This window comes from Excalfactoria chinensis, chromosome 28 (assembly GCF_039878825.1).
Source record: "Excalfactoria chinensis isolate bCotChi1 chromosome 28, bCotChi1.hap2, whole genome shotgun sequence".
In the NCBI taxonomy this organism is placed as follows: Eukaryota; Metazoa; Chordata; class Aves; order Galliformes; family Phasianidae; genus Excalfactoria; species Excalfactoria chinensis.
Genome location: NC_092852.1, coordinates 385,893 through 411,612, shown reverse-complemented (window position 1 = coordinate 411,612; position 25,720 = coordinate 385,893). Strand labels below are relative to the sequence as shown.

Genomic DNA, 25,720 nt, shown 5'->3' with positions numbered 1-25,720 from the left:
TGTTCCTTTGCCCCCCACCAGAGCACCCCCCCCACGGTACCCCCCGTACCCCCCATATCCCACTCGTGACCCCCCCCATCCCCGTGCCCCCCCCCGTCCCCCCGTTCCCCCTATTGTTCCCCCCGCTCACTCTGCTCCCCCCCCCCCCACAGTCTCCGCCTGCCCTCCCCCAGCGCGGACTCCATTTCCCATCTCCACCCGCGGCCCAACTCTCGCGAGATCCAACCCAACTGTCGCGATCGCGGCCCCACCCGCCCCCGCCCCCTGCCCGGCTCCGACCGCCCCGCCGCAGCGATGGCGGACCCCAAGTACGCGGACCTGCCCGGCATCGTGAGTGCGGGGGGGGCTGCGGGGGGACGGGGGGGGCCGGGTGTGGGGCCGGGGGTTGTGGGGGGGCTGTGGGAGTATGGGGGGGGCTGTGGGGTTGGGGCCCAGCTGTGGGGTCGGGGGGCGGTTGCGGGGTCGGGGGGCGGTTGTGGGGTGCGGGGCCGTGGGGCTGGTGGGGAATTACTGCGGGTTGACGGGGGCTGCGGGGAGAAACGGGGCCGGGGCTGCGCGGGGCGGCTGCCGTGGAGAGCAGCTGCCAGAACCGACCGTGCCCCAGGCCCGGAACGAGCCCGACGTGTACGAGACCAGCGACCTCCCCGAGGACGACCAGGCCGAGTTCGAGGCGGTGAGGCATCCCCGGGCCGCGTGGGAGGGGCGGGTTGGGCCGCACAACCGGCCCCGCGGCTCGGCCTGTCCCGCGGCTCAGCTGCTGCTGGTGCTGGTGCTGTGCTGGGGGTCCCAGTGGGCGGTGGGACACAGGGGGGCACAGCGGCGGCTCCTGTCCATCAGCAGCCGTGGGGCTGTGCTGAGCCCCCCCCCCCCCAGCTCTGCGCCCTCCCTGGGCTGCCCCCCTTGCTGCCCCCCCCACCCCCCGCTGTCCTGGCTCTGCACGGAACTGGCTGCAGTTTCCCCCGCTCCCCCCTGGCTCTACTTTGCACAAGGGAGCCCTGCTGCTGCTGCTGCTGCTGCTCACCGCGTGCCCTTTGCATGCAGCTGCGGTGCGATGCCCCCCCACCCCCCCCCACTGCAGCCGTGGGTCACAGCGCTGTGTTTGACGGGGATGGGGGGATGGTTTGGGGGCTCTCCACATCGTTCCCAGGTGGCTGCAGGGATCTGTGGGGCGGTGCTGCCGTACCCGGGGGTCCTGCCGTGCCCCCCCCCCCGCTGGTGGCCCCCCCTTTGCCGGTGCAGGGATGTGGGGCCGCCCCGCGGGGACGGACCTTCTAACAGCGTTTTTTCTCTCTCCTCTCCTAACTTTGCTCTGCCTTTCTCACCCCTGGGGAACGCAAGGAGCTGGTAAGAGCCCGCCCACCCCTCACGCTCTGCTCCACTCGCGGGCACCCGCCGCTGCCCCCCCGCCCCACAGCTCTCCATCCCTCTGCACTGCGAGCGTGGGGCTGAGGGGGGAGCGGGGCCTGGGGGGGCTCCTGTGGCGAGAGCAGAGCCCCCATGGCTGCCCGCACACACCCCAGCTGCGGTCCTGGAAGGGCTGAAGGCCGCGGAGCTCCACCGTGGGGCCGGGGATGCTCTGCCCTGCACAACACGTGGGGGCTCCGCAGTGTGGGCCGTGGGGCTGCCGGGGGTGAAGGCTGAGCGTGTTGTGCTCCCACCGCCAGGGGGGCCGTGCTGGCCGGGCCGATGTCCCCACGCTGGGTTGGGGGTCACACTGTGCCCTCGCTGCCATCACCGCGTCCAACCACCGCACGGCACCGTGCAGCTCTCGGCCGGGGGCTGTGGGGCTGCGCTCTGCCCCAGCGCCGCACTTTGCCCCGGTGCTGCCCGGGGGCAGCCCGACTCCCGGCGCAGGGCAGCCCCCCCAGCCCCACGTCCTTGACGCGGCGCTCTGCTTGCAGGAGGAGCTCACCAGCACCAGCGTGGAGCACCTCATCATCAACCCCAACGCCGCCTTCGAGAAGTTCAAGGACAAACGCCTGGGCACCGATGGCGTGGGTGAGCGGCGACCCCGGGCTGGGGGGGGGCGGGGGGGCTCAGGTGACATCACACTGCACTTGGCTCCTGCAGATTTCTCCGACCGCATCAGCAAGAGCAGAACGACCGGCTACGAGTCCGGGGAGTACGAGATGGTGAGTGTGCAGCTCTGCAGAGCGGGGGTGTCGGCACCGACTGGGGGGTCACTGCCCCCAGAGGTGTGCGGGAGATGTGGGGACGTGGCACTTGGGGACGTGATCAGAGCGTGGGGGAGCAGGGGGATCGTAGCGATCCGTCACCTCCTGAGCCCCTCTGTGTCCCCCTGTGTGACCCTTCAAACCCTTCTGTGGCCTCCTGAGCCCTGCTGTGACCCCCCCCCATCCCTCAGCCTCTTTGTGACCCCGAGTTCCTTTCTCTCCCCACAGCTGGGAGAGGGGTTGGGTGCCAAAGAGACCCCCCAGCAGCGGTACCAGCGGCTGCAGCACGAGGTGCAGGAGCTGATGCGTGATGTGGAGCAGATCCAGGTGAGTGCAGTCACAGGTGGGGGGCGGCACACGGACCTGGGCTAACACACTGCCTGCCCCCCCCCCTCACACAGAGTGCCGTCAAGGAGTCGGCGGCGGAGGAGGAGCTGACACCCATGGCTCTGGCCCGGCAGCTGGAGGGGCTGAAGCAGCAGCTGGTTTCGTGCCACCTGCAGAAGCTGTTGGGTCCCACCGCCACCATCGACTTCGCAGACCCCGAGGGCGCCTTGGCAAAGTGAGCGTGATGCCGGGGGGCGGCAGGGGGAGGCAGCCGAGTCCCACCCGGCCCCACTGTTAAAAGGGTGGGCTGTGCTCCCCGTGCTGAGAGGTGATCGTGGCTGTTCCTCCTGTGGGAGGCAGAAGGAGCAGCTCTCCCAGCCGCTCTGTGTCAGCAGGAAGGAGGTTTTCTGGTGCTCCTTGCTTGGTTGGTCATTATGATCACGCTCTGAAACTAAAGCAACTGCACGGTGTGGAGCTTAAATAGCAGATTTCAGATAAAAACCCAGCAGTGCTTCCCAAGGGCTTCACTCAGTGCAGTCTGAGGAAGCAGCTTTGGCAGTGGGACAGGGGGGGTCTGAGCTGACAGTGCTGAGGTCCCCCCAACCCCCAGACTCAGCCGCCCCACATCTCCTCCCCCCCGCAGGCGCTTGCAGCAGCAGCTGGAAGTGGCCAAGTGCAAGAAGGCAGCGCCGGCCAAGAGCCCCCCCAAAGGCCCCGCGCCCACCAGCGACGCGCTCACCTTCGAGCTGTTCTGGAGGCCGGAGCAGGACCAGTTCTCCCAGGCTGCCAAGGTGATGGCGCTGTCCGACCCCAGGGGCTGTGCCGCCCCTTGTTGGGCCGGGGTCCCGACGGCCGCCCATCTCCCCGCAGATCGCGGAGCTGGAGAAGCGCCTGGCGCAGCTGGAGGCCATGGTGCGCTGCGAGCCCGACAGCCAGGTGGGACGGCGCCTCCCTGCTCCTCCCGCCCCCTCTCCTGTCCCCCTCCCGCTGCCCTCCTGCCCCTCTTGCCCCTTTCCTGCCCCTCCCCCTGATATGCCCCCCATCTTCCCTGCCCCCCTTTGCACCCCCCACTGAAGTGCGTTTCCTCCCCTCAGAACCCTCTGCTGGTTGGGCTGAAGGGCACCAGCCTCGTGGTGAGTCCTGCTGTCCAACTGTTCTCTGGCCCGGGTGGCACCGCTGGGTGCAGCTGCCCTGGGTGGTGCTGGGGAGCATCGCCTCACCCCGTGGCTGTGGGGCAGCACCTGACCCCTCCTCCGCCCCAATCTCCCTCCCCAGGAGACCGTGCAGATCCTGCAGGCCAAGGTGAACATCCTGGACGCGGCTGTGCTGGACCAGGTGGAGGCCCGGCTGCAGGTGGGGAGAAGGGGGGAGGTTGGGGAGGAATGGGGCCGGTGCCAGCACTGGGGGGGGTCACTGTGTGGTTTGAGGTCCCATCTGCTGCCCCCCCTGCAGAGCGTCCTGGGGAAGGTGAATGAGATCGCCAAGCACAAAGCAATCGTGCAGGATGCGGACACACAGAGCAAGGTGAGAGCTGTGGGGAGAGCCCCCGGTGCAAACCCCAGCGTGGGGTGTGGGGGATGCAGCCCCCACACGGACAGTGCTGACCCCTCCCCCTCCTCCGGTCATCCCCCCCCCGCCCAGATCCATCAGGTCTATGAGATGATGCAGCGCTGGGACCACATGGCCAGCAGTCTGCCCGACGTGGTGCAGCGGCTGCTGACCCTCCGGGACCTACACGAACAGGGTGAGGGGCTGCGGGGGTCCTGGGGGCAGACATGGGGTGGGGGGGGAGCTGTGCCTGTCCCTAATGCTGAGCTTTTTCCCCTTCCCCCCCCCAAGCCTCACGGTTCGTGCAGGTGCTGGTGCACCTTGACACCACGCAGCAGGAGGTGGCTGCTGCTCTGAAGGACAACACCGTGCTGCTGGCAGAGGTGGGTCCCAGCGGGGGGTTGGGGTGGTCCCCGTTCTGCCCCCTCTGCTCACCCCCACCCCCACAGGTGCAGAAGACGATGAAGGAGAACCTGGCTGTGGTGGAGGACAACTTTGCCGAAGTGGAGGCTCGCATCAAGCGGCTGCAGAAGTGAGAGCAGCTCTGCGCCCAGCCACGAGGGCCCCTGTGTGTCCCCCCTGCCTGACGCCCCCTGGATTCCCCCCCCCCCCCTGCAGGAACCAGCCCCTGCTCCTGTGGACCTGGCTGTGCTCCCCCCCCTCGGTTTCCCCTGGGGCCGCGCGGCCGCTTTTCACACCCTGATGATCCAAATAAACATCTCGGCTCAAAGTGTGTCTGCATTGGCAGCTCTGTGGGGCCCAGAGCCCACAGTCCCCTGCACAGGGGCTGCAGGGATCCATGGGACTGGGACTGTCCCAGTTGCCCAGCTGCCCTGTCAGGCCGGGTCCCCAGACGGTGACTGGGAAAAGGGAAGCCCTGCTCTGGTTTTTAAGATGGGGAGAAGAGCCAGGAAGTGCAGCCCTGCGCCACATCTACTGCTCCTGCCCAGCCCCACAGCCAAGCCTTGGTCCGGCAGGTACTGGGCTGCTGCTGGTTCTGGGGGTGCTGGGATGTCCCGGTTTTATCATCTTTCTTATCAGAATTGCACATCAGACCCTCATGTAAAACAGGGAATTACGGCTCCAGTTCTGTGCAGTGACAACTTCCCAGCTGGTTCTGAGAGGGAAGAGCTGCACAGCCCAGGGGGGATTTCTGATGATGTAATGAGTTAATTACAATGAGCCGCCCATCGCAATTATGGGTTCCCAGCACAGACTGTGGAACTGAGCAGCCCTGAGCGGAGCTGGGGCCTCACGCGGGTGGGGCAGCGGGTCACAGTGGGGCGTCCCCCTGCCCCATGTCCAGCAGTGCCGGTGCTGTGCCCCTCACTTTCCATGACAACAGGCCAGCAATGCAGGACGCAACTCAGGTCAAGCTGCCGTGCTTCTCTACGCTCATGGCAGCCCGGGCCGTGTCCAGTCCCCAACCTCAGCCCTCATCCTCTGCGATGGAGGAGAAAAACCCCTCCTGCCCTGCCGAGGCCAAGAAGGACGACCCCCCCCAGGAGCCCGGAGCTGTGCCACCTGGTGAGTGAGGGACCCCGCAGGGCTGGGGGTGGCATCCAAAGTGCAGCACGGGGGCTGCATGGGGTGGCAGAGGGCAGTGCCCTCCTCTCCACGCTCTGCTCTGGGCTCCTCTACCCCAACCCTGACCCCAGCCCTTAATCCTAACCCAAACCTTGTCCCCAAATCTTAATACTAACCCAACCCCAACTGTAACCCTAACTTTAACCCCAGCCCCAAATTCAAACCCTAACACTAACCCAACCCCAACCTCAATCCTAACCATACCCACAACCCTAACCCCAACTCTAATTCCAGCCTTCTACCCCCAATTCCAGCTCCCCCCTTGGACCCCTCTGGGCTGCCCGTGTGTGCTGTGGGGCGTTACGCGATGGACAACATCGAGGCCTTTACCCGGAGCACAGAGGTGACAGCGGCCGCTGCCATCGCGGCGGTTCTCCATCCCCCCCCGGACCCATCTCAGCTGCAGGAGGGCTGTTCCCCCCAGGACCCCCCGCTCACGCTGCCCTGCTCTCTGGCAGCCTCAGAGCGAGGAGCAGAAGATCAAGTTCCTGCGGAGCGTCCGCGCCGTCTGTGACAGCGCAGCGGACAGGAACAAGGCGCAGGAGCTGCGCGTCTTCTGCCGCCGGAACGAAGTGGCGGAGAACATCATGGTGAGGGGCGGCGGGGGTGGGGGGTGGTGGGCGGCGGGGGTTGGGGGGTGGTGGGCGGCTCCGCTCCTCCCGGCGCTGCGAGCGCTGAGTGCCGGGATCGTCCCGCGGTGCTGCAGGTGCTGCTGGCGGAGGAGCCGCGGGGAAAGCTGAGCTCCGAACTGTGGCTGCAAGCAATAGACTCCATCACCGCCCTCAGGTACCGTCCCCTCCTGGCGTTGCCCACCCTGCTCTGCAGTGCTGCCCATGGGGGGGGTCCGCTCCCCGTCCCGCAGCACAGCGCTCCCAGCGCCCTGTCCCTGTTTTTGCAGCAAGGTGGAGGGGGTGTTGGTGGAGAAGATCCCTCTCTATATCGTGTTCTTCCGGAGCATCCTCCTGCTTCCCTCAGAGCAGGACCTGGACACCAAACTTTACTCCAGGGTGGGTGCTGGGGAGCTGCAGGACCCCTCTGCCTTGCAGGACGGGGTCTCGCTGTGCATCCTCCATTCCCCTCCCCTTTGATCTCCCCCCGCTCTGTCCGTCCTGCAGATCCTGATGGCTCTGGATGAGATGCTGCAGACATTGGTGTTCATCCACCACACCTCCAGCATCGGAGAGGAGTTGAAAAATGTCTTCCAGGTGAGCTCTGCCCTCGGGAGCTGCACGGAGGAGGGGTGTTCCTCCCCCACCCGCACCACCCCAAAAACCTGGGGGGGCCGCAGGGCAGAGCAGCAACTCCTCTTCCCGCAGGTGCTGATGCCCTTCACCTCCCTGCAGAGCGCAGCCGTGCGCGAGAGGGCAGTGGGGCGCATCTGGAAGCTGACCCACTCACTGGTGCTTTACTGTCAGGAGGGGGTAAGGGCTCGACCCCCACAGTACGGGCTCTTTGTTCCTCCTTTTCCCTGCTCTGCCCACTCTGGGGCTGTGCTCAACGTTCTGCTCTCCTCACACAGCCTCGTCACTCCTCGGGACAATCCAGATCCGTCCACTATGACAAGCTCTTCCTGCCCGTGCTGGGGCAGCTGGTGGGAACCCTCATCCTGTGCTGCGCCTTCCAGGAGGAGAAAACACACCGCTGTGCTTTGGGCGCTCTCCGTCACCTCTACACTTTTATCCTGGGAAGAAGCCGTAAGGCAACAGCCGCTGTCTGCCCCACGGCCCCACACTCGGGGTGGGGGCAGCCGTTCCGCTCCCTGCAGGACGCCCACCGCTCACACACCCGCACCTCAATCTCTTTTCCAGGCTGGGAAGCGCAGCTGGATGAGAAGGAGAAACAGGAGCAGTGGAAAGATGACCACGAGTTCTCCCTCGCCTGGACCACCAACACCACGGTCATTTTGCTGGTGAGAAGGGATCTCCACGCTGGGGCTCTTGGCCGCAGGGTCTGCGGGGTTCGGGGAAACTCAGCTGCCATTCCTTCTGCCCCTCTGTGTTTGTTGCTCCCCAGCGCTTTGCGAAGCACTTCCACTCTTCGGAGAGGACTGACCTCATCCTCCTGGCGCTGCAGGGCATGAGGGACTGCAGCAACCACAACACCCAGGTGGCTTCCACCTTGATGGCCATCTTGATGGTTGACTTCAGCCCTATGCCCGACGATGTGAGAAACCAGCAGCTGCTTGCCGAGGGGCTGAGTGCACGTGGGGGTGGGATTGGGGTTGAATTGGAGGCTGGGGGTTGGATCTTGGGGATTAGGGTTGGGGTTGGGTGCTGGATGTTGGGTTTGGGTTGGGTTGGGTGATGAGGGTTGGGTTGCTTGCTGGATGGTGGGGTTGGGTTGTGTCTGGGTCTGAGTTTGTTTTTGATTGGGTCATGATGGTTAGAGTTGGGTTGAGTTGGGTGCAGGACGGCCGTGTTGGGTTGGGTTGTCCTGCACAGCACCGGTCTGATTTGAGACTTCAGGGCACTTGGCCCTTCTTGGAGACACCTGGAGTGAAGTTCTGCTGTCTCCACGACCCTTCCAGTTGCAGCGCATCGTGACAGCCATCCACAGGAGCAGGAAGCAGATCACAGAGGAGCAGGCGCTGAGGACCATCCGCGGCACCTTCCCCTGGCTGGCTGCCGCCAACCCTCATGCAATGACAGTCAGCCTGCTGCGCTGCTCCCCCACCTGCGAAAAGTGCGTCGCCCACACCCCCTGTGGAGACCCCCACCCCACAAGGACAGGGACCTCACGTGGATAGGGACCCCCATCCCATATGGAGAGGGAGACCAACCTATGTGGAGAGGGATGCCCACCGCACGTGGATAGAGACCCTCATCCCACACATAGAGACCCTCGCCCCACATATGGAAGGACCCCCACCCCACTCATAGAGGGGTTCCCGCTGAGGTCGGCTCTGTGCTGCAGGGACGTTTTGGAGCTGTGGGAGTGGGCGCTGTCCTCGGTGGATGTGGTGCCAAAGATGGTGCAGGAGCTGCTGCATCTGCTGGAGGTCGCGCCGCTGGGCCAGGAGACCCAGACCGGCTTCCTTCCCCTGGCCGTGAGTTTGGGGTCCCCTGGGAACACTCCCTCCCCCCTCTGTCCTGCCCGGGGGAGCAGCTCGGAGCTGGGCGCTGTCCGGGTGCTTTCCGCAGGCGGCCACGGCGCTGCACGAGCTCCTGCAGCGCCCGCAGTACGGCCCGCACATGAGGCTGCTTTTCCCAGAGCTCTTCGTGGCGCTCGTCATCCAGGCGGTGACCTCTGGGGAGCTCGGGCAGCTGGAGGCCACCGCCGCCATGAAGGACCCGTCCTGCCCATCTGCACCCACCTCCGCCATCAGGTAACAGCACCGCGCCGCGCTGACCCGGCGGCACCACCCACACTGACCCCTGACCGTGTGCTGACCCCGCGCTGCCCCGTGTCCATGCAGGGTGGTGGTGGAGGCGGCGCGCAGTCTGCTGCTGTGCGCTGATATGGACAGCATGGCCGCCTCCATGGAGACCCACGACCTCTGGGCACGGCTGCTGGGCGCTGCCACGTGGCGGAGCAGCATGCACTCCCTTGCCAAGTACGGCCCCAACCCCTCCCACGTTCTGCCCCACAGTGCCCCCCCCCACTGCCCTACATGGCGCCCCCAGCGCTGCCCTCCTGAATGAAGTAGGGAGCAAAGTGGGGAGTGCTCAGGGGGTGCCGGGGCGCGGTGGGCAGATGGAGGAGCGCACTGTGGGGCGGGATGGGGTGTTCCGGTCCCCTTACCCCAGCTTGCACCTGCTGGGATCAGCCTCGAGGCCAAATTCAGCCTGTCCCCATCCCACAGGGTGATGCAGAAGAACTGCCGGGGTCAGCGCGGCCGCGTCTTCAGCCACCTGCAGAAGCTGCTGCATTACCACCAGCTGCAGTGGAGGGAGGTCCCCGCCTTGACGTTCTACGTCGAGGTGGGTGTGGGGATGGTGAGGGGTTCCCCTCGGGGGGATGGGAGGCTGAGCCCCGTCCCGCCCCTGACCGCCACTCATTGCAGCTGTGGAGCTGCCAGGGGCAGCACAAGAACGACAGCCACGCCAGGAGGATCTTCAGGAAATACATCTGCAGCAAACAGCCGGAGAGCAGGGGGCTGGCGCTGCGCGGGCTGCGGGACCTTTACTCCGGGAGGATGCAGCAGCTGCTGCCTGACGTGCTGCTGTGGCTGCAGGACACTCAGGCTGGCATCAAACTTCAGGCCGTGTGTCTGCTGCGGGACATCGCGGCGCAGCACCCCGACAGCTTCCGCGGTGTGCTTGGCCAGCTGGCCGCGCAGCTGCTGTCCTGCTTCAACGAGGTGAGGGGCAGCGGGGAGCACCCGACCCCCCCCCGTGCCTTGCAGAGCTCAGCACCACCCTGTGTGTCCTCCAGGACAACGCGGAGCTGCGCTGGCGCTCCATGGAGCTCTTTGCGCTGCTGCTGGAGGTGCAGGGCAGGAAGCAGCTGCTGCTGCAGGCGGAGAGGAGTCTGCTGCCGCTCTTCATCCACATGAATGAGGACATCCCCAACGTGGCCCAGGTGGGGGCAGCTCGTGGGGTCACAGGGTCGTGGGGTCAGTCGGGCGCCTGGGGGTGTGGATCAGAGCTTTCTGAGCGCCCCCCCCCGCCCCCTCGCCCCAGACCCTGCAGGCCGGGTCCGGCTGTGGTGCTGACCCAGGGTGGGGATGGGGGTGTCCCCCCAGGATCTCCCACCAACACCCTTTCCCTGTGTCGCTGCCCCCCAGGCAGCTCAGAAAGCTCTGATCCACGCCGCCAAACTCCTGGGCTGGCAGCAACTGCAGCGCTTGGCCAGAGCGGCGGAGGTGTGGATGATTGCTGACTGCCTGGTAAGGACCCCCACCCCTCACACCCTCCCCCCCGTGCCGGGACCCTCCTTGCTAACCTGCAAAGCGGGGGGGGGGCTCTGCAGTTGCCACCCCTGCTGTGCTGTTCTCTGCAGCTTCAGAAGAGGGGCAGAGTCGCGGAGCGGTTCCTGGAGCAGACCCTGCCGCACCTGCACAGCCCCCAGGCGCCCGTGAGGGAGGCGGCCGTGCGCTTCCTGGGTGAGTCCCGGCCCCGAAGGGTCCCCGTCCCTCTGGCTGAGCGTGGGGTCGGTGAGCGGGGGGGGCTGGCGGATCAATGAGGAACCGATGGGGATCCGGGAGGGCTCTGGGGCAACACTGGGATCGTCGGGGCGTTGTGTGGGGTCTCTGGGGCTCACTGGGACACCGCGGGTGTCGCTGGGGAACCGCGGGGTCCCTGGGACAGCGTAGGGTCGCCGGGGTGACGAAGGCACCGCTGGGTACCGCGGCGTTTCGGGAGGTCCCTCCCCGGGGGCACCGCGGGGCCGGGGAGCGCTGACAGCGGCTGTGCGCGCAGGGATGATGGGGCGGAAGCTGAAGAACGAGAACCCGCGGGCGGCGTCGGGCATCCGCAGAGGTGAGCAGCCCCCCCCCCACCCCCCCCGCTGTCCCGAAGGCGCCGCGTGCGACCCACGTGGCGACGCGGCCCCGCTCCGCTGCAGCCCTGCAGGCCGCCAAGGACGACGCGGAGCCGGCAGTGCGCTGCCTCGTGCGGCAGACGCTGCTGACCTTCAGCGCGCTGGGAGACGGGCCGCCCCGCAGAGCCGGGGGAGGAGCGCTGAGCCGGTGGATGCGGAGGGTGCGGAGGGAGTAGAGCGATGGGCGGGGATGGGAGAGATGTAAGCAGAGCTGGTGAGAGCCCGATCGAGCGCTGTGAGACCTTGGGGGAGCCGAGGGCGAGACGGAGCGAGCGGCGTCTGCCGCTGTAAGGGTCAATGGGAGGGGAAACGGCCGCGCTAAGGCTGACCCGGAGAGCAACCCCAGCCATAACCGGGACCCAACCGGGACCAGAACCAGAACCAGGACCCATCCCCATCCCCAACCCCAGCGGGCACAAGGGACGAGGCTCAGGCCGCGCGTTGCGGTGCTCAGCTGAACGCTCACACAAACTGCGGCGTCAGTGCCGCGCCGTGGGGGGTCGGGGGGCTTTTCGTGCGGGGCTGGGGGCGGTTCGGGGCTGCGGGGCGGAGCTGCGCCCACCGACCGCGCACGGAGACACAGACGGAGCGACCCCGCCCCGCGGAGCACCGAGGTGCGAGGCGCCGTTTGGGCTCCGCCGGGACAGCGCCCCCTGGCGGCACGGCGGCTCGCGCTTTCCGACCCTTGCATCACCCTGTCGTTCGCCCCGCCCCTCCGCTCTCGTTGGCTCACTGCTCCGTGACGTCACTGCGCGGCGGGGCGCTGATTGGCCGCAGATGACGCAGCTTCGCGTCACGCGGGGGTTATAAAAGGGGCTCGCGGCGGAAGGGGGCGGCGCAGAGCGGCTGAACGGCGGAGAATGAGGCGGCTGAGGATGAACGGAGCGCAGCGGGCGGGGCCGGGCTGCGGGGAGCCGGGACCGGGCAGGAAGGTACGGGGGGGGGCGGGGGGTCACAGGGGGATTCCCCTTGTTGGGACTCCCCTTGGTGGGATTCCCCTTGGCGGGGGCTCCTCAGGGCTGCGGGCCTCCTGCAGGCGGGTCCCGGGGCCTGGACTGTTGTGCGGTGCTGGGGGGGGGAGGGGGGCTCCGTGGTGGGTTCCGGGGCGGGGGCTCCCGGGGGAGCTTCCGGAGCGCGTTTCTGAGGGGGAGGGGCTCCAAAGGGGTGGGATCGGGTGGGGGGGCTCCCGGGAGGGCGTGTTGAGGGAGGACGGTCTGCGGGGCGGGGGGACCCCTCGGGGGCTCTTGTGTTCTCTGGGCCCCCTGCTCTGTGCCGCGGGGGGGGACCTGCCCGGCGCGTGCGGACCCCATTGTTGCCCCGCAGGCATCCAGAAGGAAGAGCGCCCTCGTAGGGCAGCACACGTGAGAGCCGCGGGGGGCGCAGCCCCTTTTCTGCTTCTCTCCCACATCGCTGCGTCTCAACACCCCCGGGTGTCCCCATCACCAATGGCGGCCGCCGGGGAGCCGCCCCCCGACGAGCTGCCCGCGTGGTTCCTGGAGCTGCAGGAGCTGCAGGAGCTGCTGATGGCGGCGGAGCCCCTCGAGCCCCCCACCCCTGGGGGGGCACAGCAGGTGAGCAGCACGGGGCTCCCCCCAGGAACGGACAGCGGACGGACGGAGCCCCGTCACCGCTTCCCCCGCGTGTCCCCGCAGGAAGAAGAGCCGGCCCCGCTGTGGGGAGCAGCTGCGGGCCCTGCGTGCTGCGAGCTGGACGAGGCGCTGAGCACGGAGCTGCTGCAGCTCCTGGGCACGGACAGTGCGGTGAGCACCGTGCCGGAGCCCCCCCAGGCCCCCGCGAGCCCCCCCGGGCAGGCAGAGGGGCGGCCTGTGGGGCGCGGGTCAAAGCGGAAGCGTGCAGGGGGGGAGCAGCAGAGCGAGCAGCGGCTGCGGCAGCTGAGTGCGCACAACGAGCGGCTCCGGGCCGAGGTGGGACGGCTGAGCGCGGAGGTGCAGCGGGCGCGGGCAGCCCTGATCGAGCGCGTCCTCAGCCTCCGCCGCGCTTAGTGGGATGGGATGGAATCCCCGCGGCACTTGGGAGCAGCCCCACGGACGGACTGACGGCTTTAGCAGCACTGTACAGCATTTCTGGTTTATTACACACGTGTCAGCGGGGCCCGTCGTGTTACTTCTTCCCTTTGCCCCCGGGGCCGTCAGGGCTCTTGTTCTGGGCCAGCGCCAGCTCCCGCTTCAGTGCCAGCAGTTTGCCCACCTCGCTGTCGATGCGCGCTTTGTCCGCCCCACTCGCCTTCAGCTGCCGCACGCAGTTGCCCTGGGACAGAGCGGGGTGAGGGCTGGGGGGGTTGGGGAGGGGGAGCGGGGGGTGCTGGGGCTGCTTACTCCCCACACTCACCTGCTCGGCCACCCGCTCCGTCAGCTCCTGGATGCGGCTTGGGTCAGTGGGAGCCACCGAGGGGGGGTCTGACTGTGCAGGGGGATTGGGGGGCTTTGCCTGAGGAAGGAGAGTGAGAGAGTCTGTGCTGTCTGAGGAGGATGGTGCCAAGGTGGGTGAGCACTGGGGGAAGGCTCCCCCAAAGAAAAACATAAGAGGCAGAGGGATGAAGGGGCGCCACGGCTGAGCAGCCCCCACTCACCTGCCCTCCTCCAAAGCGCTTGCGGAGGGCATCAATGTGCTCACTCTCCAGCTTCTGGAAGAGTGGACTCACCTGGGGACAAAGGAGAAGCAGGCTGAGCACTGTAGGCCCACCCCCCCCAAGCTGCCCCCCACGTTGCCCCCCATACCGTGCCCACACGATGGCCGGGCGGCAGCGTGCAGGTGAAGACGTGGCTGAGCACTGAGCACTCCGGGGGCACGCAGAGCTGTGCTTGGATGGCCGCACCGACTGCTGGCATGTAGGGCTGCACCAACACGGCCAGCAGCGCCGCCACATTCACTGCCACACCAGTCACGGTGCCAGCACGCCGCCTGTGGGGCACAAGGCCCACATGGGCACCAAGTCCTGGCCCCACATCCACCCCCCACCCCACCGTGCTCTCCCCCTCTACCTGTCCTCCTCGCCACCCTTGATGCGCTTCCAGGGCTCGTTCACCTGGATGTACTGGTTGCCGTGGCGAGAAATGTTGAGAACACAGCGCAGAGCATCACGGATGCTGGGGGGGGGACAGACAGACAGATGGAAGGACAGACAGAGGGGGTCAGCGATTGCTTGGGGTGTTCCCAACCCCCACCCCGAGCCCAGCCCCGCAGCCACACACCGGACCCGCTCCAGCAGCTGGTGGTACTGCCGCAGCTCCATGGTGACGCGAGCCAGGAGCCGGTGGTCACCCGGAGTCAGCACCATGGGGGGCACCGCACCATCAAAGAACTTGCAGACAAACATCCCGGCTCTGCGGACACAGGGACAGACAGACGGGTGTGAGAGCAGCACAGAGACGGATGCTCGGCCCCTGCCGCACCCCACCCCACCTGTTGATGAAGTTGCCCAGGTTGTTCAGCAGCTCCGAGTTGTTTTTCAGCATGAGATCTCCCCAGGAGAAGGCACTGTCCTGGCCCTCGGGCCGCACGTACAGCAGGTAGAAGCGCCACACATCGGCTGCAATGCCCGTGTCCTTGGCCATGTCCCCAAACACCCCCACGCCGCGGCTCTTGGAGAACTTCCCGTCCTCGTAGTTCAGGTATTCTGCAGGGGGAGGCAGGGGATGGCCCCACGGAGCAGCCACAGCTCCATAGAGTGGGCACAACAACCAAAGTCACTACAGCCCCATGGAACCACCACAGCCTGACAGTGGTTACAGCCCCACGGAATGGTCACAGCCCCCACAGGACACTCACAGCTCCTGGTCACAGCCCCACACCAGGCTCAGCAGTAGCACCACCATGACAGCAGCTGGGGCTGAGTGCGCCTCCCCCATCCCTCTGAGCATGGGAATCCCCCAGGCCGCCCCCCAGGCCCCTGACCCTCCCAGCACCTGTGGCAATGAGGTGGTTGACAAGCGTGTAGTTGTCATCAGCACCCAGCAGCGAGCAGGGGAACACTACGCTGTGGAAGGGCACGTTGTCCTTGGCCATAAAGTTGTACAGCTCCACCTGAGAGGGACTCGGTGTCAGCAGAGCCCCCACCCCCCACCCTGCCACCCAACCCCCAGCCCCACCTGCTGCGGGTTCTTCCACCAGCGCTCCCAGTGCTCTGTGTAGTTGGCAGTGATGGACAGATATCCAATGGGAGCATCGAACCACACGTAGAACACCTGCATAGGAAGGGGGAGAGATGTGCTCAGTGCACCCCACGTGGGATGGGATGGACCAGGGCCGAAGCCCGTGGCCTAGCTGCCCCACTGGCACCTACCTTGCCACGGCAGCACCCACCTTGTCCCGGAAGCCATCAAGAGGCACAGGTGTGCCCCACTGCAGGTCCCGTGTGATGCAGCGCGGCCGCAGCCCGTCCCGGATCCAGGAGCGTGTGATGTAGCGGGCATTGGCTGTCCAGTTCCCTGTGGCCCAGCAGTTCTCCAGCCACGGCTGCAGCCGCTCCTCCAGCTGTGGGCAGCGTGGAACAATGAGCAAAGCACAGGGGCAGCTCTGCTCCCTCTGCCCCCATGGGGGGACGCTCACCTTGGGGAGGTCAAGGAAGAGGTGCCGGGTGGGCCGCACTGTGGGGCTGCTGCCGCACAGCTTGCAGCGAGGAGCCTGTCGGAGAAGAGCGGTTTGGATGGCAGCCGGCCCCACAGCAGCCTGCAGGCAGAGCAGGACGGCCCCGCTCCCCTTCAGCTCACCTTCAGCTCCACGGCGTTGATGAGTTTGCCACACTTGTCACACTGGTCGCCGCGCGCCTCCTGGTAGGCGCAGAAGGGGCAGATGCCCTCCACAAAGCGGTCGGCCAGGAAGCGCTGGCAGGCGGCGCAGTGCAGCTGCTGCACCGTGTCCTGCAGCACAAAGCCACGGGCCTGCAGGCGCTGGAAGATGTCCTGTGAAATGCTGCGGGACGAGAGAAAAGAGAGTGAAATGACGGCAAGGCAGCAGTACCAGAGAGCCCCGGGCCACCCCCTTCCTCTCTGGGCCCCACGGAGATGCTCACACGGTCTGCTGTGGGGTGGTGGTGCGGCCGAAGTAATCGAAGGAGATGTCGAACCAGCGGTAGATGTCGGCGTGCACAGCGTGGTATTTGTCACAGATCTCCCGCGGTGTCAGCCCCTCCTCCACCGCTTTGGTCTCGGTGGCCGTGCCGTACTCGTCGGTGCCGCACACGTACAGCGTGTTCCAGCTCCGCAGGCGGCAGTACCTGCACGTGGGGTGGGTCGGGACGCGGCGCAGGCTGGGCACGGCGGCTCCTGTGTCAGCACCCACCGCGTCCCCTGGCCGCTCACCTGGCGAAGGCGTCAGCGCTGAGGACGCAGCCGATGATGTTGCCCAGATGGGGCACATTGTTGACGTAGGGCAGGGCGCTGGTGATCAGCACGTTCCTCATGCCCTCCACTGGCAACCTGCGCGGCACGGAGCCCTTCAGACCACACTGCTGCAGCTTGGAGTGCCGTGGGGTCCCCCCCCCCAGCCCCACAATGGCACTCACACGGGTTTCGAAGGCCGCCACGGTTTGGGCAGCGCAGCAGCACCGCGAGTCCAGGCGTCTGCAGCTGCTGCCACGTCCTCTTCTGTCAGCGCCGGCTCCGATCCGTCATCCTCCTGCAGAGGGAATGGCTGAGCCAGAGGGGGGATGGCTGAGCACTGGGGGGGGGAAGGGGGTTGTGCACAGCACCGTGCCCACACCTTGCAGCCTGGGGCCGCGTCCAGCAGCGGGCGCGGCAGGGGCAGCTTCTGCAGGCAGGCCGTGAATTGCTGCAGGTGCCGCGGCAGCAGCACGGTGTCGGCAGCGCTTCTGCAGGCCTCCGAGAGCGTCATGTTCCGGAACCAGTTCTGCAGCGGCTCAGCTGTCATCGGGAGAACAAAGCGGCCCGGTGCCAGCGCGGCGATGCTGGACACCCCCGGGCCAACGCCCACCCGCCCCCCAGAAAAGCCCCTAGGAAAAAGAAAGGACCCGCAGCTCCCAGCCTTCCAGGAGCGGCAGCAGCCGGCTCGTACCTGCAGGGACGGCTTCATCTCGGAGCAGAGGGAACAACGTTCCCCACACCACCACGTCCGCCACCGACTCTGCGTCCTGCGGCACGAAGGAGCCGAGCTGTGCCCCGAGCCGGCCCCGGCCCCGGCCGCGCCGCCCCCCCCCCCCCCGCACGGCACAGCCCCGCTCACCCCGGCCAGGTACGACGTGCCTCTCCCCGCCAAGCTCCGCTCGATGTGACCCAGCGCTTCCCCCAGCGCCGCCGCCGCCTCCGCGCCCGTCCGGCCGTGCACCAGGCGGGCGTACAGGGCCGCGAGCGCGGCGGGCTGCAGGCAGACGGACGGTCACGGTCGGGCCACGAGGCAGCTCCCGCCCCGCCGCCCGGCCCCCACCTGCAGCTCGGTGGCCTCCCACTCCAGCCACTGCGTGGTCAGCTCGGTGGGCCGCGCGCCGCGCAGCAGGAAGAAATACCTGCGGGACACACGGACCGAGAAGGAGGGAGAGAAGGAAGGAGAGAGGGAAGGGGGGAGGGAAGGAGAGAGGGAAGGGGGGAGGGAAGGGGGGAGGGAAGGGGGGAGGGAAGGGGGGGAGGGAAGGAAGGAGGAGGAGAGAGGGAGGGGGCGACTGACTGGCAGATGGCGTTCGGCGAGAAGAGCACCGCGCCGCTCTCCAGCTGCAGGGCGGGCGCCCACGGGGGACACAGCGGGGACGGCGGCGGCTCTGCGGGACGGAGCGCCCGTCAGGGGAGGGGGAACCGCGGAGACCGACCGGCCCCGGGAAAGGCCCCGGGAAAGGCCCCGCTCACCTCCGGGCTCGGCCCAGCACAACCGCACCGGGGCGGCGGCGGAGCGGGCGGCCGCCACCACCTTCAGCGCCGCGGGGCTGCCCGCCGCCACCCGCAGCCGCATGGCGCCGCGATGAGCCGACCGGAAGCGACCGGCGAGACGGCGAGGCGAGCTGCCCAGGCTCTCGCGAGAGCTTCGAACGCGCAGCCGCTGCCGGCGTTGCCATGGTCACCGCGGGACGCGGCGTCGCAGGAGCGGGGAACGGGGGGCACTGATGGGGGGCAGTAATGGGGGGCAGTAATGGGGGGGCACAAGGGGGGGCACAAGGGGGGGCACAAGGGGGTCTGCGGGGCAGATGTGGGGCAGTGTAGGGAGTTATGGGGCATGGGGAGTGAGGCCGTGGGGCACCGTGGGGCGCTGAGGGAGCTGCGCGGCGCTGTGGGGCACCGTGGGCGCTGTGGGCCCTTCCCCCCGCGCGGTCCCCCTTAAGGCGCCCCTCCCCCCGCTGGCGCTGTGCCCCCCCCCGTCGGCCATCCCGGCTGTCACCGCCATGGCAGCTCCGTGAGTGGCCGCGACCCCTCGCTGTGCCTCCCACCCCCCGGCCCCATAACGGCCCCCGCTGCCCCCACTCGTCCCCGTAACCCCCGATGTTCCCCATAACCGCACGGCGCCCCCAGCCCAACCCCCCCCGTGCTCCCCGTAACCTCTTGTTGCCCCCGTCACCCCGCAGCCCGCCCCGTTCCCCTCAAAGCCCCGAACGATCGTGACTCCGGATCCCCCCGCCCCGTCCCTCCGTCGTGACCCCACAACCACGCGACTCCATAACCCCGTAACACCCCCCCACATGACCCCATAACACCACAGCGCCCCCCGACAGCCCCGACCCCCATAACCCCCCCCCCCATAACCCCCCCCCCCATAAACCCCCCCCCCCCCATAACCCCCCCCCCCATAACCCCGCCCCCCATAACCCCGACCCCATTCTGACCGCCCCCCCCCCCCCCCGTTGCCCCGCAGCCCCCCCCCGGATCGCTACGAGGCGGCGCTGCTATTGGCGGCCGCCGGGGACGCGCTCGGCTTCCGCGCCGGGCTGTGGGAGTACTGCACCGCGGGGGCGCGCATCCACGAGGAGCTGCGCGCACTGGGCGGGCTGAGCAGCATCGAGCTGCGACCCCCCGAGTGGCCGCTGAGCGACGACACGGTGCTGCACCTCGCCACCGCCGAGGGGCTGAGCAGCGGTGAGACAACGGGGGGCGGGGGGACGCGTAGAGCACAGGTAGAGCTGTGGGGGGGGCGGCGAGGACCTGTGAGGGGAGGGGGCTGTGGGGGAGCTCAGAGCATTAGGAGGAGGGAAATGGGGGGGGGGCTCATTGGGCTTCGGAGCCAGAAGGGTGGGGTGGGGCTGGAGGAGCACGGGAAGCCATAGATGGGGGTGGTTTGGGGGGGTCCCAGCCCCGTAAGTGGGGAGCTGGGGGGGGGCAGACCCGCACGTGTAAGGCGGCGCTGTGGGCGGCGCTTTGGGTCCCACACGTGTGGGTCTGAGCGAGGCCGCCCCCCAGGGCTGGAGGGCGATGCTCTACTGCAGGAGCTGGCACGGCGCTACGTGGCCGCCATGGGGGACATGGAGGGCCGCAAACCGGGCCCCAGCAGCATCCTGGGTATGTGTGGTGCCCCGTGGGGCGCTGGGGGGCGAAGCTGTGGGGTCAGCGCCCCCTGCCCCCCCTCTACCGCCCCACAGGAACATCGCAGCTGCGCCCCGGAGAGCCCCAGGGCTACCGCATCCCCTTCAATCCCACCGGCACCGGCTGTGGGGCAGCCATGCGCAGCCTGGCTATAGGGCTCAGGTCGGGGTGCGGGACTGAGATGTGGGGCAGAGGTGGGGACGAGCCTGTGGGGGCAGTGGGGACATTGTCACTGTGGGATAAGGTATTATGGGATGGGGTGCGATGGGAGGTATTATGGAATGAGGGACATAATGGGATACTATGGGATGCTGCAGGATACGTGATGTGGGGTGTAGGGTATTATGAGATGTGGGATATGGGATATCACGAGGTATGATAAAGTATTATGTGGGATATTATAGAGTATTCTGGGATACATGCTGTGGGCTGTGGGACATTATTGGATGGGGGACGTTATGGGAGGCAGGGTATTATGGGATGTGGGCCGTGCCCCCAGGTACCCACGCCCGGAGGAGCTGCCGATGCTGATTAGGGTGAGCATTGAGAGTGGGCGCATGACCCACCACCACCCCACAGGTGGGTGCCATGGGGTGGGGGGACAGGGGTGGTCGCCATCAAATGGGGATGGCGCTCACCCCATGCACCCCCAACCCTCACTCCCTCACAGGGTACCTGGGTGCGTTGGCCGTGGCGCTGTTTGGGGCGCTGGGGGTGCGCGGGGAGCCCCCTGAGGTGTGGGGTGCTGAGCTGCTGCGCGTTCTGCCCCAGGCGTGGGATTACGTGGAGGGTGAAGGGGTGGCCGTGGGGGACAATGCCGCTGCGTGGGACTTCTTCGGGGACAGCTGGCGCCGGTGAGGGGCAGCAGGGGTGGTGTAGGGGTGGTGTAGGGGTGTTGTAGGGGTGTTGTAGGGGTGGTGTAGGGGTGTTGTAGGGGTGGTGTAGGGGTGGTGTAGGCAACACAGGGGTGATGGTGGCACGGGGGGTTGGGGACACTGGGAGCAGAGGGGACAATGGAGGCAGTGGGGGCAGAATCCGTCCATATCACCCACAGCTATTGGTGTCTGTGGGGACATCAGCGCTCCTGGTGCCACCTGTGTCCTTGCTGACCCGTATCCCCATTGTGTCCCGTTCCCCATATTGTCCCCACTGAGCCCCGTGCCACCACTGTCCCCAGAGTCCCCTAATACCAGAGTCTCTGTTCTCCTCATTGACCCCAATGTCCCCAACTCCCTCAGTGTCCCCACTGCCTCCATTGTGCCCCTGTCCCCTCAGGTACCTGGAGTCACGGGGTCTCCTGGAGGGGGGTGGTCCTCCACGAGTGCCATCTCTGCCGACGCCGGAGGAGCGCGACGCCGAGTACGTGCGCTGGGCGCTGGGGGGGTGGGCAGGGCGCAGCGGGCACGACGCACCCATGGTGGCCCTGGAAGCTCTGCTGGCGGCGGGGGACAGCTGGGAGGAGCTGTGCAGCCGCGCGGTGCTGCACGGCGGGGACAACGACTCCACCGGAACCATCGCCGCCGGCTGCTGGGGGCTGCGCTGGGGGCTGAGCCGCGTCCCCCCCGGGATGCACCGCCACCTCGAGTACCGCCAGCGCCTCTGCGACGCGGCGCATCGCCTGCACGCGCTGGCCTGGGGGCACTGAGCTCCCCTTCGGCAGCATCGGGGACGCGGCTGTGTCCGCAGTAAACGCGTGCCACAATGTAGCCGTCTGTTGCTGCGCATCCTCAGCGCCCGACCCTGCGCTGGGGGCTCTGGAGGGTGTTTGGGGGGTTCTTAAGGTCTTTCGGGAGCCTGGGGGGGCACGGAGGAGCACTGTGATGCTTTGATGGCACTGGGGGGGCTCTGGGAGTCTCTGAGTGGCTCTGGGGGGGCTCTGAGGGGCTTGGGGGGCTCTGGGGATGCTCTTAGGGGCATTGACCGGCTTTGGGTGGCTCTGGGGGCTTTGAGGTGCTCTGGGCGAAGCTCTGGGCGGCACTGCGGCGTTGTCGGGGCTCTGGAGTGGCTGAGGAGCACTGAGGGGCCTGGGGGGCTGCGGGGATGCGCTGATAAGCACTGGAAGGTTTGGGGGGGCTCTGGAAGGGCTGTGAGGGGCACTGGGGAGGCTCTGAGGGCCATGGGGGTTAGGGGGAAAAACGGGTCATTTTGGGGGAAAAGTAGGAGAAAATGGAAAAAAATGGGTCATTTTGGGGGAAAATGGGTTCATTTAGGGGGAAATTGGGTCAATTTAGGCTAAAAATGGGACATTTTGAGGGAAAAATGGGTTGTTTTGGGGAAAATAAGGTCATTTGGGGGGAATTTGCCGCGTAATATCCCGAAATGCACCTTGCCGGAAGTGACGCTACTGCGCATGATCAAAATGGCGACTTCCTCATGCCACCTTATATCCCGAAATCCACCTTACCGGAAGTGACGCTAGTGCGCATGTTCAAAATGGCGACTTCCTCTTGCCACGTTATATCCCAAGATGCACCTTGCAGAAAGTGACACTACTGCGCATGATCAAAATGGCGACTTCCTCTTGCCACCTTATATCCCGAAATCCACCTTACCGGAAGTGACGCTATTGCGCATGATCAAAATGGCGACTTCCACTTGCAACGTTAAATCCCGCAATGCACCTTGCCGGATATCCCATTGGCTGCTGAACCCCATTGTGTGCTGTAGGATCATCCCATGGGCTGCTGGACCCCATTGTTTGCATTCTGCCACACCAGGTGACCCGGCGATGTGAAGTTGTTCTCACTGTCTCATGACACCGTGGGAAATAACTTCAAGTTCTGACTGGGGCCCTGAGGAAGAAGGCCAGGAGGTCCCAAGGGTCAGACTGTGATCATTAGAATAGAATCTAAGAGGTCTCCCAGGGGCACAGGCGAATCCAAGGCTCTGAAAACTAAGATCTCAACTAAGTGTGGGCAGCTTGGGGATAAATACCTTAGGAAATGGAATGGACTGGAGACCATCCAGCTTCTGCCTTGGGAGACTTAACACGTCCCAGGTGAAGCCTTGAATGAACCACATGTAATAAAAAGTTCCTCAATCATCTGTTGTTCTGGGCTGTTCTGTTATGCTCTGTGTGTGTGTGTGTGTGTGTGTGTATCTGTTTGTGTATATCTGTGTGTGTGTATATATGTGTGTGTGCATATCTGTGTGCGTGTATCTCTGTGTGTGTATATCTGTGTGTGTATATATGTGTGTGTGTATATTTGTCTGTGTATATAAGTGTGTGAATATATCTGTGTCTGAATATCTCTGTGTGTATATCTCTGTGTGTATATCTGTGTGTATGTATCTGTGTGAGTGTATCTGTGCGTGTCTATATCTGTGTGTCTATATCTGTGTGTGTATATCTGAGTGTGTATATCTGTGCGTGTCTATATCTGTGTGTGTATATCTGTGTGTGTATATATGTGTGTGTGTATACATGCGGGTTTATCGGGGAAGGGGGGAAAGAAAAGAAAGTTTAATGTTGGTGTGGGGGCAAAAAAAAGGGGTTTAATGGGGGTGGGGAGCAAGAAAAGAGGGTTTAATATGGGTGGGAAGCAAGAAAAAGGGGTTTAATGGGGGTGGGGGGCAAGAAAAAGGGGTTTAATATGGGTGGATGGCAAGAAAAAAAGGTTTAATTGGGGTGGGGGGGCATGATAAAGGGGTTTAATTGGGGTGCGGGGCATGATAAAGGGGTTTAACGGGGGTGGGGGGCATGATAAAGGGGTTTAACGGGGGTGGGGGGCATGATAAAGGGGTTTAACACGGGTGGCGGGCATTATAAAGGGGTTTAACACGGGTGGGGGGCTTGATAAAGTGGTTTAACGGGGGTGGGGGGCATGATAAAGGGGTTTAACGGGGGTGGGGGGCATGATGAAGGGGTTTAACGGGGGTGGGGGGCATGATGAAGGGGTTTAACATGGGTGGGTGGCATGATAAGAAGGTTTAACATGGGTGGGGGGCATGATAAAGGGGTTTAATGGGGGGTGGGGGGGCATGATAAAGGGGTTTAACGGGTGTGGGGGGCATGATAAAGGGGTTTAACGTGGGTGGGGGGCATGATAAAGGGGGTTTAACATGGGTGGGGGGCATGATAAAGGGGTTTAACGGGGGTGGGGGGCATGATAAAGGGGTTTAACATGGGTGGGGGGCATGATAAAGGCGTTTAACGGGGGTGGGGGCATAATAAAGGCGTTTAATATGAGTGGGGGGCATGATAAAGGGTTTTTAATGGGGGTGGGGGACATGATAAAGGGGTTTAACATGGGTGGGGGGCATGATAAAGGGGTTAATGGGTGGGGGGGGCAAGAAAATGGGGTTTAACATGGGTGGGGTGGCAAGAAAAAGGGGTTTAATTGGTGTGGGGGGCAAGAAAAGGGGTTTAATGGGGGTTAAACTTAGGACACTATCGTTATTGGATAGGTAATCCTCATGTATCTATAATGCAATCATTTGCTCAGAATATACATGTAAGTGATGGTTGGATTTGCTCAGCCTTACCTCGATCAGTAGCACATGGAGTAAATTTGATTGGCATTTTCATCCATGTCAATACTACTATCAGTCATATTTGGAATACAACAATATTGAAAAGTAATTTTACAACTCATGCTTTATCATTAGCTCATACACGATTGGAGAACAGTACTTATATTCATTGCATTGAAAATCGTCATCCTGCTGGACTCTGTTTATGGGAATTGGACTTTACGATGTGATAATCTCACTGTTGCAAACAACCGAATTCAAAATCAATTTATTCTGAACTTCCCAGGAGCCTATTGGCTGTGCGGAGAACATGCATACAAAATGTGACCTAGAAGGTGGCAAGGAAGATGTACTTTAGGCTGAGTTGTACCTGATATGGAGCTTTTCCCCAGAGAAATAAACGAAACGTTATAGGTCTTTTTATGGACGGACTAAGAGCACTATTTTAAATCCTTTAATCGAGCGACCTACAGGATTTCATGCATTTGTGCGTTGGTTTATACCTGGTTTAGGTGTTAGTGAACTGGAAAAAGCAATACTGAATGAGTCAGGAGAGGTGGAAAACTACTAATGCTACAGTGTATGGCTCACTAACTAGACAAGGTGAACTGACAGACTTGCCACCCACCCATATTAAACCCCTTTATCATGCCCCCCACCCATGTTAAACCCCTTTATCATGACCCCCACCTTCATTAAACAGTTTATCATGCCCCCCACCCATGTTAAACCCCTTCATCATGCCCCCCACCCCCATTAAACCCCTTTATCATGCCCCCCACCCTTATTGAACCCCCTTTATCATGCCCCCCACCCATGTTAAACCTATTTATCATGTCCCCCACCCATGTTAAACCCCTTAATCATGCCCCCCACCCATGTTAAACCCCTTTATCATGCCCCCCACCCATTTTAAACCCCTTTATCATGCCCCCCACTCATGTTAAACCCCTTTATCATGCCCCCACACCCCCGTTAAACCTCTTTATCATGCCCCCCACCCCTATTAAAGCCTTTTATCATGCCCCCCAACCCCATTAAAACCCTTTATCATGCCCCCCGCCCCCATTGAACCCCTTTATCATGCCCCCCACCCATGTTAAACCTATTTATCATGCCCCCCACCCATGTTAAACCCCTTTATCATGCCCCCCACCCATGTTAAACCCCTTTATCATGCCCCCCACCTTCATTAAACCCCTTTATCATGCCCCCCACCCATGTTAAACCCCTTTATCATGCCCCGCACCCCCATTAAAGCTATTTATAATGCCCCCCCACCCATGTTGAACCCCTTTATCATGCCCCCCACCCCCGTTAAACCTCTTTATCATGCCCCCCACCCCCATTAAAGCCCATTATCATGCCCCGCACCCCCATTAAAACCCTTTATCATGCCCCCTACCCATATTAAACCCTTTTAACATGCCCCCCACCCATAATAAACCCGTTTATCATGCCCCCCACCCCCATTAAATCCCTTTATCATGCCCCCACCCATATTAACCCTTTTATCATGCCCCCCACCCATATTAAACCCTTTTTTCATGCCCCCCACGCATAATAAACCCGTTTATCATGCCCCCCACCCCCATTAAATCCCTTTATCATGCCCCCCACCCATGTTAAACCCCTTTATCATGCCCCCCACCA

The 25,720-nt window shown here is 64.3% G+C and overlaps 5 protein-coding genes across 7 annotated transcripts; 4 read left to right on the top strand and 1 right to left on the bottom strand.

The window, feature by feature from the left end:
- The first annotated feature begins 178 nt into the window (after positions 1–178).
- Positions 179–4,779, top strand: DCTN2 (dynactin subunit 2). Its single transcript, XM_072358193.1, has 14 exons — positions 179–330; positions 605–673; positions 1,902–1,998; positions 2,071–2,132; positions 2,403–2,501; positions 2,576–2,736; positions 3,145–3,292; positions 3,372–3,437; positions 3,596–3,634; positions 3,777–3,854; positions 3,954–4,025; positions 4,143–4,245; positions 4,341–4,432; positions 4,499–4,779. The coding sequence occupies exons 1-14, from the start codon at positions 295–297 to the stop codon at positions 4,583–4,585; spliced, it is 1,209 nt and encodes a 402-aa protein (XP_072214294.1). The 5' UTR covers positions 179–294; the 3' UTR covers positions 4,586–4,779.
- Positions 4,780–4,926: 147 nt separating this feature from the next.
- LOC140263315 (maestro heat-like repeat-containing protein family member 7) lies at positions 4,927–11,526 on the top strand. The gene is made up of 21 exons (XM_072358182.1): positions 4,927–5,576; positions 5,891–5,979; positions 6,095–6,226; positions 6,343–6,422; positions 6,535–6,643; positions 6,752–6,841; positions 6,953–7,057; positions 7,156–7,330; positions 7,445–7,545; positions 7,650–7,799; positions 8,164–8,318; positions 8,550–8,682; positions 8,777–8,961; positions 9,052–9,189; positions 9,439–9,556; positions 9,640–9,936; positions 10,011–10,157; positions 10,363–10,464; positions 10,578–10,680; positions 10,997–11,056; positions 11,142–11,526. Exons 1-21 carry the CDS (start codon positions 5,348–5,350, stop codon positions 11,291–11,293), a joined length of 2,850 nt encoding a protein of 949 aa, XP_072214283.1. The 5' UTR covers positions 4,927–5,347; the 3' UTR covers positions 11,294–11,526.
- A 393-nt stretch (positions 11,527–11,919) lies between these two features.
- Positions 11,920–13,132, top strand: DDIT3 (DNA damage inducible transcript 3). Its single transcript, XM_072358206.1, has 3 exons — positions 11,920–12,049; positions 12,441–12,688; positions 12,770–13,132. Exons 2-3 carry the CDS (start codon positions 12,563–12,565, stop codon positions 13,118–13,120), a joined length of 477 nt encoding a protein of 158 aa, XP_072214307.1. The 5' UTR covers positions 11,920–12,049; positions 12,441–12,562; the 3' UTR covers positions 13,121–13,132.
- A 12-nt stretch (positions 13,133–13,144) lies between these two features.
- MARS1 (methionyl-tRNA synthetase 1) lies at positions 13,145–18,171 on the bottom strand. Its single transcript, XM_072358183.1, has 21 exons — positions 17,933–18,171; positions 17,757–17,847; positions 17,520–17,598; positions 17,319–17,453; positions 17,151–17,226; positions 16,839–16,999; positions 16,642–16,754; positions 16,439–16,555; positions 16,150–16,353; positions 15,848–16,049; positions 15,687–15,761; positions 15,441–15,611; positions 15,227–15,322; positions 15,044–15,161; positions 14,541–14,754; positions 14,330–14,461; positions 14,120–14,224; positions 13,856–14,039; positions 13,708–13,779; positions 13,467–13,565; positions 13,145–13,385 (listed from the first exon to the last, which is right to left on the bottom strand). The coding sequence occupies exons 1-21, from the start codon at positions 18,033–18,035 to the stop codon at positions 13,239–13,241; spliced, it is 2,694 nt and encodes an 897-aa protein (XP_072214284.1). The 5' UTR covers positions 18,036–18,171; the 3' UTR covers positions 13,145–13,238.
- A 70-nt stretch (positions 18,172–18,241) lies between these two features.
- LOC140263325 (ADP-ribosylhydrolase ARH1-like) lies at positions 18,242–21,294 on the top strand. 3 transcript variants are annotated; one of them, XM_072358198.1, is made up of 7 exons: positions 18,244–18,473; positions 18,930–19,150; positions 19,472–19,570; positions 19,651–19,756; positions 20,094–20,130; positions 20,366–20,448; positions 20,870–21,286. In XM_072358198.1, the coding sequence occupies exons 1-7, from the start codon at positions 18,463–18,465 to the stop codon at positions 21,237–21,239; spliced, it is 927 nt and encodes a 308-aa protein (XP_072214299.1). In that variant the 5' UTR covers positions 18,244–18,462; the 3' UTR covers positions 21,240–21,286. The 3 variants fall into 3 exon arrangements, with proteins under 3 accessions (XP_072214300.1, XP_072214299.1, XP_072214297.1); XM_072358196.1 differs by having other exon boundaries at positions 18,248–18,473; positions 20,094–20,173; positions 20,265–20,448; positions 20,870–21,294; XM_072358199.1 differs by lacking the exon at positions 20,366–20,448 and having other exon boundaries at positions 18,242–18,473.
- The last annotated feature ends 4,426 nt before the right edge of the window (positions 21,295–25,720 follow it).